Source organism: Vanacampus margaritifer, chromosome 17 (assembly GCF_051991255.1).
Source record: "Vanacampus margaritifer isolate UIUO_Vmar chromosome 17, RoL_Vmar_1.0, whole genome shotgun sequence".
NCBI lineage: Eukaryota > Metazoa > Chordata > Actinopteri > Syngnathiformes > Syngnathidae > Vanacampus > Vanacampus margaritifer.
The window spans coordinates 5,437,541-5,449,457 of record NC_135448.1 but is presented as its reverse complement, the minus strand read 5'-3'; the positions used below and the strand labels follow the sequence as shown (position 1 = coordinate 5,449,457).

General features: G+C 37.3%; 1 protein-coding gene across 3 annotated transcripts; it reads left to right on the top strand.

The window, feature by feature from the left end:
• Positions 1-16: 16 nt before the first annotated feature.
• c17h6orf136 (chromosome 17 C6orf136 homolog) lies at positions 17-11,833 on the top strand. 3 transcript variants are annotated; one of them, XM_077549420.1, is made up of 8 exons: positions 17-184; positions 2,244-2,481; positions 4,061-4,310; positions 4,386-4,738; positions 10,026-10,114; positions 10,187-10,387; positions 10,725-10,794; positions 11,047-11,833. In XM_077549420.1, the coding sequence occupies exons 2-8, from the start codon at positions 2,383-2,385 to the stop codon at positions 11,194-11,196; spliced, it is 1,212 nt and encodes a 403-aa protein (XP_077405546.1). In that variant the 5' UTR covers positions 17-184; positions 2,244-2,382; the 3' UTR covers positions 11,197-11,833. The 3 variants fall into 3 exon arrangements, with proteins under 3 accessions (XP_077405546.1, XP_077405544.1, XP_077405545.1); XM_077549418.1 differs by having other exon boundaries at positions 21-184; positions 4,061-4,738; XM_077549419.1 differs by lacking the exon at positions 17-184 and adding an exon at positions 2,044-2,152 and having other exon boundaries at positions 4,061-4,738.
• The last annotated feature ends 84 nt before the right edge of the window (positions 11,834-11,917 follow it).

Sequence of the window (11,917 nt, the reverse complement as noted above, 5' to 3'; positions counted from 1 at the left end):
ACTTGTTACGCCACACATCTCGCACATTCCCTGACCTTAACTAGTTTTAGTAACAAACACGTCCTACACGCGGAATGCGCAACTAAAATCTAGCAATTTCCTCACGGTCCCTGAAGGTAGCATTACACCTTCCTGTGAGAGGCGTGTTTGGCAAGGCAAGGGCACACAACTGGATGACACTTGTGTAAGTTAGCTGCAATTAAGCTTACTATCCTATATTTGACATAAACATATATGCGAATGCAGCAGAACTTTTGGTCAGTAGAGCTTTGGCCGATGTATTATTACATTATTTCGTCAGTTGAAGCTAACATGGCAGTGGCGTTTCTGTCTATGACTAGCTCGCTGCTAGTTAGCATAGCATTTGCCAGTCCTAGTCAGTAGCCTGCTAGCGCTAGCCAACCGGCTTAATGTAAAGTCATGTCAATGTGTGGGATAATGCTGGAGAAATCTTCTTTGGAGGAAAGTTGCGAAAATAGTGTGGATTTGCAGTTAAAGTCTGCTTAATATGAACAGTTTATGCCACTGTATAATGTATTACGACACCAACATTTCATTGAGGAGATTCAGTTATGTTAAATAATGTTGTATTCGACCACATTTGCATGGAAGTTATAAAGAATGAATTATTTTTTCACGCTATTATGTAGCTTGTCCCATAACCATGCCATCACATAATAGTACATGTCTATTCTCAGGAAACATAATAATGTCAAATTATTGTAACATTACATTCCGTCTTTGTTATGCGATCAGATTAGATCAAAAGTAGCTATTTTACTGTGATATGTATTTAGGGCATTCTTTGTCATTAAATTAGGACATGTCCTTCACAAGTTACCAGAATAATTACGCAAAAGAAGCTTGTCTGAATACACGGGGGAGATTTTTTCTCCCATTTTTTTTCTCTCCCTTACTTGAGGAGATGCTGCATGTGAAACAGTTGTAGTTTGTTCTTGGCTGGTTAATTCAATTTTAGCTGCCACTACGGGTTCTTATTATAAGCTTGTGGTCTGCTGCAGGTCATGTGCTAGTAGAGTCTTTGAAATGTCACTGCAGTCATGGATGCAAATGTTGCAAAAAAATGAAGATCTATGCATAATTTTCTTCATTGACAGAACCCTTGTCTTGCAATTATTACAATATAAAATATCTGACAACTTTCCAAACTTAATTGACGTTAAAGAGCACCATTATTAAATGTGTCAATGAATCCCTATCACCTAACATGCAGTTTAAAGAGTGTTTGTTTCGTAATAAGTAATAATACATGAGCTGTTTTCAATTACATTTTAGTTCATTCTGGTTGATTTTTTTTAAATTTCTGAAATGCTAACTGTAAATTGCTAATAAAAACAATACCCAATGATCAACATAATTAGTCACAGATAGGATTCGATTAATACTCTCATTTTAATGTAAAACAGTTGATATAATTGCCTCAACAATTGTCAATCAGTGGCGTTGTCAGTCAATCGGTGGATTTTTTTGGGTATATATTATGACTCAATTTACTTGTATATATCAATTGAAATTAATTGGAAAAATGCCATTAATGTGGGGTGCTAATGCTATCACGAGCAGTGTCTTCATATACAATCCCCTCCAAAAGTATTGGAACACCAATTCATTTTTTTTTGTTGTATAATGCATCCACACTTCGACATGGTCAAAAGGGGTGAGTTTTGATTGATTGAAATAGGATAAGGGATAAAAACACAATAAAGCCATAGGCTTATTTCCATTGTGGTCCCTAAAAGGATCGAACAGAACCTCATGAATGAGGGACTACCACTCTACCACTGTGCCATACCGCAGACTGTATAGGAATATCATTAATTATTAATATTTTAAAGTTAATTGGTCAAACAGTACTCAAGAAGTATGTTTTCAGTTTCAAATTGGTTGGTGACCCTTGGATGACATATAAACGTATAATATACGGGTGGCCAAGTTTGGTCCTCGAGAGCCACTATCCAGCCTGTTTTCCATGTTTATCTCCACTAACACACCTGATTCATGATCAGGATCGTTGTCAGGCTTCTGCAAAGCTTGCTGATGAGCTGATCATTAGAATCAGCTGCGCTGAAGGAGGAAGACATGGAAAACAGGCTGGATAGTGGCTCTCGAGGACCGAACTTGGCCACCCCTGGTATAATATGTTGCGTCTTTGTTTGTCCCGTCTGCACTGAATACAACACTACAGTTGCTGTTTCAACTTTTTGTTGATTTTCTCTCGTTAGGTACTAAAGGGGCCTGGAACCACAGCTGTAGTTTGGCTTTAAAAACAGCGACCATCTGGAGGATCATCTATGTGACTTAGCAGCCTTGTTGCGGGTGATGGTAACATACTGACTGGGGTTGCTTCGGCCCCTGTGGCGAATGGCTGTGAGCAGAGTTAGCGTTGCCTTCTGGGTGGGTTGTGTCCGCATCCATGGCAGAAGGCAGCCCATCACCAAGCACATCAGGAGTCTCAGTCAGGTAATTAGCTCGCTTCTCCTAAGCTCTTTTTGTATCTGAAGAAATTTGGAAAATTAATTAAGATAGTTCTTTTGAAGGTCGGGCGCTGTTTTCGTAAGATGGAACCCAGGGGCAACCGAGGCCCCAGAATTTAACCCTGCGGAACACCATACGTACATATTGCACAAATTTGTCCGACCACTTTCTTTTTTCTCTCAACATTAGTTGGTATTAAAGCTGTCATCGACAAGTAATTGATTATCACATTAATCGACAAGTATTTTAATAATCCAGTAATCGTTTGGAGTCATTTTTTTTTAAATTGTCCAAATCCTTTGATTTCAGCATATCAACAGTAATTGTTCACTGATTTCTGTAGTCCTTCATGAAAGAAGACTGATTATCTTCTGTGTTTAACCCCAAAAATTTGCAAACATCTGTTTTTACAATGACCAAACCAATAACGTAGTACAACATCAATCCCCCCCTTTTTAATCACTATACAAATACGAAGTATGAAATCAACACCAATCACTGGTTAATAAACAGTAATCAGGGAAAAAATGCTTTTGTAATACACTTTAATAAAAATAAAAATGAATTAGATTAGTCGATCAATCGATTGAATAGTTGATAAATGAATCAATTCTCTAAATATTTGATAGTGACAGCACTCGTATCGGTATTTGCGACGGTGACTGATAAGTCAACAATTAAAGAAGGTTACAACTATGGCTGTCAAAATTAAAGCGTTAACTCTGGAGATTAATTTAAGTTCATTAACGCATTTAAAAAAAAATTAATTCAATTAACTCAGTGTGCAGCCAAACTTGAAGGAGTCACTGGCGGGAAGATGAATAAACAAACTATAGTTTTACTGTCTGATATACTTGTAAATAGTAAATATCTGTTACTAGCTTTTAAGGAAAAAGCAGAAGTAGAAAAATTTGATTAATTGCGATTATTCGTGATTAACTATGGAAAATTTTGATGAACTCATTCAAACCCCAAAACGTATAAATACGTTTTTGAATATTTTGTCCTTCACTCCCCAAAACGTTTATACGTTTTTTTATGTTGTTTTTATGCTAGAGCATACAGAAGGCTTTGATACAGCTTCTGACTTGAAGAGGTCGCTTAGAGCAATGGTAGTTATTGCAAAAAACGGCCAGCAGGTGGCAGCAGAGTATCAGAGATCAGCCAGGGCCATGTTGCAACTCTTTTCCCCAGTGTTTTCAACAGGGTTGTGAATAATGATGAAACTTAAGCTATATTCTAATGGTAATTGTTCCAAAACGGAAACAGATACAAATATGCTTTTTTTCCCCCTGATGAAAGAAGAGACTCTTGGTAGGTTCCACGATTTTATAGCAATAGAACACAAAATTCTGTGGACGTTGCAAAATCGGTCAAAATCCCGTAAAACAGCCGGGAGCGAAGTGGGTTGCTTCAGTGAAAATGGCGGCGAGTGAACGAGTTGATTAATTTAAAAGTGTAATAATTTGATAGCACTGGTTAAAACTGTTGTGCATGTCAACAGCTTCGTAAAAAGTGCTGATGTCATTTTCAAGATAAGTATAATAGTGTGCGTCTCTTTCAGCCTGTTGACTTGCAGTGGATCTACCCAACACGTCCTCTCAGCAGTGCATCATGGGCCTTGGCGCCGCCCAACAGTTTGAGACATCAGACGGATAAGCAAGCAAGTCCGTCCCTCCCTTTCCATCATGCCACTTGGCCACCGAGAGCCGCTTACCACGAGAAGGACTGGGAGGAGTCGCTAAGCATGTGTGTGCTGGTGCGACAAAACAAATCGAGTTGCGTGCACACCATCGTGGAGATCCCGTTATTTGGTCAGACTAAACTAGCAGAGTTACTTGCTCCAGGGAATCACAAGTCCTCTGAGTTTTCCTTCCTACTGACCACAGTTGATGGCCGCAGAGAAGATGACATCAGCATCAGGAAAAGCAGCAAACACCCGGAAAAGAGACAGCACGGCTGTTTTCGAAGCCTGTTCCAAGCGGAGAGTTGCCCCGCGCCCTTCATATACGGCTCTCAGTTTTACTGTTTCCATTCCCCGGAAACAGAACCCATTGCCCACCACAGGCCACTGAACTCTAGGCAGGATATTGCACTTGACAGAAACAAGATGGACGACTTTCCCCTGCTGAATCCTACCTCTTTGTGCAGCTATGATGCAAGAACAGACGGCTCTCATAGGGAAGGAGACAGTGAAAAAGAGCAAAAGCTGGCCATGGCATATGAAAGACTAAGGAGTGAGGTATGCACACTGTGTCTCGTCAATGTCAATTGTCTGCATATGAAAGTGACACTGGCCAAATTTGAAAAAATCGGAATTGTTAGAAAAAATCAGATACAGGTTGCATATGGGCAAAAAAAAAAATCTGATTTAGGTCGCATTTGCCTGCAGTGTGAGCATACGACGGCGTAAACTATAAATATCTATTTTTTTTTAGAGGGTGGGGGCAATATTCCGAGAAAAAAAACTAGCAAATTTGTCACGAGTAAAAAAACTCGTAAATTAAAACAGTGATGTGATTTTTCCGCTAATTCGCGGAATTCCGCTTTTTTTTATCTCCCCCCCAAAAAAAAAAAAACTTTTTTTTTTTAGTAGTAGTTCATTGTGTATGCACATGACTCCGACAGATAACATCTTCTGCTATAACAAAGACATTTGTGGTATGCTCTAATATGAGTTACTTTTCATTTGGTCATGATACAATTATTTGTTCATGAAATTTGAACTCTTCAACATTATTTATGTGTTAACTTAGTAATCACATTAGTTAGATATGATGATATTCTCAGTGATAGTTTTTAAAAGCAAAGGCAGTCCAATGTTTTTGAATGTGACTGATTTTGAGTTGACTAAAACTGCCATTTTATATGGGATAGTTCAATATACATTGAAAATTTATGCTGTTGTTTTGTCTATTTCTTTGTCATGTGAGTGCATTGAAAGTACTTAAAAACACGGAAAACCCATGAGCTCCGGGAAGCCCCCTTGTCCCCCCTCCGCCCTGGACCTAGCTGGGTGCCAGCGGCCCCCAGACCCCCGGCTAAATTTTCAGATAATTTCACTTTGGTCAAATCACATCCCTGTTAAAAACTTTATGAAATGGCAAATTTGCAAGAAAAAAACGTGTAAATTTGCGAGTTTAAAAAGGGGCAAACTTGCGAGAAAAAACTTGTAAATTTGCGAGTTTATAAAGTGTCAAATTTGTGAGTTCAAAAGTTGCAGGTTTGCAAGAAAAAAACTCGTAATTTTGCAATTTTATAAAGTGGCAGATTTGCGAGAAAAAAACGACAAATACTCATAGCGTACTACTCAGATGTTTGTGCCAATACTTTTCGGTCGTGTTTTCAAATAAAGATATAGTAATTGCTTTAGCAGAGCTGAACCATATGATGTATGAAGCGTTGGGTACTGCCAGCGACAAAGACGCCTCACTTTGCGAAGGTCCACACCCTGAGGATCAACCATTTAAATTAATTTGTTAACATTTATTAATTTACTTGTACATTTATGTTTCCAGAGTTATTATTTACATATTCATGCATTTTGTATTTTTCTTTGTACATGTAGCTAAGTTGATGTGTCCAATCTGCTGCTGGCCGTCATTCACTTGCATTTACCTAAAGCAGGGGTGTCGAACTCATATTAGCTCAGGGGCCGCGTAGCGGAAAATATATTACCAAGCGGGCCGGATTGGTGAAATAATGATATATAACTAATACGCAGATTTCTGCTATTTGTAGGCCAGCCCTAAATTACAGAGCTCAACTGTAGTCATATTGTTTCAAAACATAACACAAATGCAAGTGAAACTCGTCAACACTTGTATGAGTTCCGGACGTGCTAAATCTACTGGTTTTGCATATATATTGTTCCCAGAATGTATTCTGTGGTGTTAATGTGTAATGTTAATGTGTGGTAATGAGTGGCAGGTAATGAAGTTATAAGGACCTTAATCCTTGTCATATGTATTTGTGTTAGCAGTTATTTAATTTTGTGTTACCAGTTATTTAATTTGTGTCATATTTAACACGTTTATGTTGGTCTATGATTATTATATTTTAAATTTTTTTTAAACAAACCGTAATTAAGTTGTGTGTAAAAAAAATAATGGTATACAGGACGATTATGCGTACAAGTTGCATTGCTCATCTGAGGACTGCTTGTGAAATTACGAATGTTATATGTTTTGATTGTGGCTGGCTGATTAATTGGTCCGACATTACAATTTATTTATTTTTTTACTTTACAAAATCGTCTCGCGGGCCGGATTATACCCCTTTGCGCGTCTGATCCGGCCCATGGACCGTATGTTTGACACCCCTGACCTAAAGCATGCTAGTTTCTGATTGGTTAGTGTTTAGTCAGCTGATAGAGGATCAGGAAGTGTTGTCGCTCGAGCTGCTGTGTATGACAAGTAAAGTTTAAATTAAGAAGAAATCCGTCTCCATCCTGCTTTTTCATTTTATAAACAGTGTCCCATTAACCACCAACGAATCCTCACATTAGACTATAGCTACGCTACGTGTATTTGTCGTTTGTGAATTTTTTAAAATAAAATTAATTACCCCCCAAAGAAAAAATAAATACTAATATGCGTGGCCCTAATATGCCGTCGTATGAACGTAGCCTTAAAGTCACTTAAAAAGGAAAATACTGTTGTCCAATGAAAAGCTTGCAGCATTTTTACCAGCACTAAGAAAAACAAGCAGCAGAGGTTTGTCCACTACACTTGTAGACGGACAACATGGCAGGTCTGACACCGTGTAGCATCCCATAATTTCCTGAAAATGTAATAATAACACTTGAAAATGTATAAAAATGTTCATTTAACTCAATCAAAAATGTAATAAAACCCAATAATGTAATAATTTCACCAATAATATAAAAAAAAAAAAAACCTGACTGATATTATAATAGGGCTGGGTTTAAAAAATCGAATAATCAATATCGAATAGATTTTCCTTTTGAAGCCTGATATCGATTCATGGTTTTATGAATGATTATTTAAATATTTTTTCCCCATATTTTCATAAATTCATTAAAAAAAAGAATTTTAAAGACCGACATTTTTAAAGACCGACATTTTTCTAGAAAATTACTGTTCACGTGAATTTAAAAGTACAGTGGACCCCAGAGTTTGAACGTTTCGGAACTCGTACAATTCGGACTTCAACCAAAAAATCGGAGTAAAAAAATGCCTCAGTGTTTGAACTCATTTTCAGAGTCCGAAAACCCAAGCAAAGCAAACTTAAGCCAAACGTACCTTGAAAACGAGTGAAGCAGAGCAATGCCGAATGCTTACGTTGCGGTAGTTGAGACGATGCACTGCTCAATTCCAGTCAGATCGTGAATATTCCCTGAGGTGCTCCATACTCGCGAGTGCATTTTCAATTTTCTTCGCCATGGGCCCAAAGAAAGACAACAGTGCCAGTGGCAGCAAAAAAAACATACAGTGCTACGAACCACAGTGGAATTAGGAAGGAGATTATCGCGCAGTTGTAACTACTGTGACTACTTCTGTAAATATTGGCACGAGGTACCACTGTATTTTCTTACATTTATGAAAGACCTGACTTATTGCACTTTAAGACAATTCAGAATCATTTTAATTTTTATTTACAATTATTGAATTAGAATTATGAAAATATTTTTATCTCATCCTTGCTGATGTCAATGTTCATGTAGTGATTATAACACGTTACTTTCATTAATAAACTAAATTATTTATTTGAGTTACTGCCTCTGCAAAATTTTATTTCAAATTTAATGTTTGTAGAGTTTTTATGATGTCCTTAATATTTAAGAAGCATTGATGTTTCATAATTAATCAATATTGGATTAAATTAAGGTGAATCGAATCGAAACGGAAAAAAATCGAAATCGAATTGAATGGAACTCTTGTGAATCGAATAGATTGAGGAAATTTGAATCCATACCCATCCTTAAATTGGACCGATAATGTAATACCTTATTGGGGATTTATTGCATTTTCAGATAGGTTTCTATTTTTCTCTCTCAAAACTAATACTGCAAAACTTGACCGATAATGTAATAGTGTATGTTAATTTTCAGGCCGAAGTTTTCCAGTTTGTGTTATGAGAATGTAGGACTGTAAACATTCACAGCAAAAATTAGAGTGTTATGTTGTTGGTGTTAAATGTTTCAGAGTTGATTTCACCCCCCAATGTATATTTTTAACACTCTGATTTAAATGGAGGTCAGTGTTGGAGTTATTTGACAGAGTTGATTTATTTAGTGTTAAACCAACTATGCAGAGTTAATCAAAGTAAGCTCCGCCCACTTGATTAGAACTGATATGACTTCTGGGATTATGATATAATATATAGGTTTTAAAAATGTAATAAGGTATTTATTACATTATTGGTAAAAATGTTTTTCAGTTTTTAGTCAGGATTTTCTTATTTATTACATTACTGGTGAAATATATATATTTTTTGGGGGGCGGGGGGTGGGTGGTGTTGTTGGTCAAGTTAAGTACAATTTTTTACAAATTATTTAATTAATTAAAAATAAGAAAAAATTATTACATTTTCCGGAAATTATTGCATTATAAGTTGCTCATGCCTCTACTATTTCTCTAAATCTTTCATCTGTATAGTGTTCACTTACACTTTTGTAAACAAGATGCACTATCAGCGTTATTACATATTTTACTTTAACTAACATTTGGAGTCGCAGTGTGGTGTATACGTTCAAGCTTATAAACAAAGTTCCCAAATGTATTAATTAAATCGAAAACAATGTGCATTATAACAACAGCTTGAGACATCAGACGGCTAAGCATTCATTAGAATTTTATTTACATTTTTCCATTTTATGTTCAGCAGGGTTATCAGCGTCTACTGAATGTAACAAAAAAAAAAGTAGCTTGTAATCTAACTTGGCTATATTACTTTTATAATCAAGTAATCAGGAAGTTAACTGGCAAAACAGCATATGATTAGGTGCAGGTAAAAAATGAGCTTTGAACTATTACGGTGCACAATATTACAGTATATTTGTGACATTTGTTATTGTGATTTTTATTTTCCACACTTTTTTGCCCTGTAACAACTCCCACATAATACTTCCGATTTACGCTGTTCAAATTTTAATTTGCTTCAAAAATTCACATCTATGGGGTATGTATCATCTAGATTCCACATTATTTATAGTATTTGCACAATTTAATGTTAAATATGAACTTTACCCCATTCATTTTCAATGGGACAGTCATTGAACTTTTTCTAAGTATCACTTTCCACGCCCACTTCCATACACACAACTGATCATCATTACCAGGTCTCTGATACTACTCGGTGGCACAGTTGGTAAAGTGCATTGTCCAAAAACCAGGAGGTCATAATTTCATAATTTATCTCTCAATTTACTTTATGAGCATTCCACATGCATTCAAATCTTAGCATTCAGCTTTCAGCATTCCCACGCAATTTCTCCAGAAATTGCACTTGGTTTAGTCTGTTGCGCTGTTTATTTGACATGTCTGATTCCAAATAATGTTTTGCAGCTCCCAAATTTCTTCCATAAGAATCATGACTACTCCATGTACTCCAATGATGTTGAATTCATCAACGGACTTCTCAATACCAAGACCAGGTAATTATGCTTTTGATAGCTTGAGACTATTTATGCGCGTCACTTCCTGTCTGACTTGACGATCCCCTGCAGAGGACGCCTGATATACCAAGTCAGCGTCTTGCTGTGGCGCCTCTGTTGTCATTTGTATTTCTGTGACACCCGGCTGGAGGTGCTCAAACTGACCAAGCACATGGAAGACGGGACCATTAAGGCTCGATGGAGGCTTAGGGGCCTTCCTTACCATACCTTGATGCTACGCTTCTACCGCAAAGACAAATCACAACTGTACAGGTAACCGTAACATTCTTGTGCTATTTTTCAAAAAATGGCTCATTAAAAAAAAAAAAAATACAATATTTGTGGTTGTATGTTTCTCCTAGATCTGTGAAAATTGGGAGGCATATGTAACAAAGCCCTAACACGGGCTGTTTGCAAAGAAAAATGATGCCATCTAAACCTAGGCGCTCTACTTTTGTTTGAAATTGACACAACGATTAATAAACACAAGCACAGTTACTCATTGATTTTAAAACGTAGTATTCTACTGTACTACCAAAACTGAACTTAAAATAATTGCTTCAAAGAGCACCCAGCATGTGTTCTTATGAAGGACTGGCATCTGTTGCAGGTCCTATGATGTTTTCTCCACGTTCTACATAGGACATGACGGACTCATCCACTGTCATAAAGTTGAAAAGGTAAGAAACCAGGTGTGGGTTGCTAGATAATACTATACAGCACAAAAAATATATATCTTCACCTCATTTAAGTATGGAGGTCCAAGAATGGCAAAATAAAAAATAAATAAAAGTGGGGGGAAAAATGGACGTGACAACTTTCTCTTGCACTTCCTCTTGTAAATGTTTCGTGCGCTGCACACCATGTCACCAAACAGCTCAGTGACCACCTTGGCATCATGCTCACCTTCCAGTGTGATCATCTCTTTGCAGGTGATGCCGGCTCAGCCCCCAACCCTGCCCCGAGTCACGTCCCTCCTGGCCAGCGCTTTAGTAGCTCTGGGGATGGAGGAGACGGTGAACAGACCCGCTCTCAATTTGCTGCCCCTGCTCCTATCCTCACTGTGGCAGGTCCGAGAATGAATCTCGGCGCGCTGAAGATCCACAAGACTATTTCATTGTCATCATAGAAACACCTGATCTGAAGATCTGCATCACAAACTCTCATATTGTCGCTCCTGAATGCAATACGCAGCTTTTTGTCTCAACTAGTAATAAATGGTGGCAAAAAATCATCCTACAAGATGCGTTTACAATTTCCCTCCAAAATTAAGATGCATTGGAAGAATGTTGAATCTAGTAAACAGAACCGGTTGTTCGTCTTCTCCATTCCTGAAAATCTAAAATACATAACGTTTCTCAAAAATACTAACTAAATTAACTAACCCCATTTTTATTGCGTATTTGAAGCTTGAAAATCTGTATATGTGCAATACGACGGCAATGAAGAAAACTCCTTAGACTGAAAAATCTCTTGACATACTTGAGGTGAAACTATTTCAGATAGACTCAGTTATACTATTTAGTCTTGTGTACTCAAAAGTTATTGTTGGCGATGTTTAAAATATTTGTGTCCACAAGAGTGCAGCAGTAAATCTTGCGTTTTGTTTCCGTGTGTGCTTTCTGCATGATCTTTCCCCATACAGAAATGAAGTCACTTCAGACTTTCAACCACCCACTGTACTAGTTCTTAGTCAATAAAGTTCCCAATTAAAACATCCGGAGGAACATTTGTCAAGTCTTTCATCATATGCTGACCAGGGGTACCGTAGCTTGCCATCAGGCAAGGCAGGCAATTGCTTGC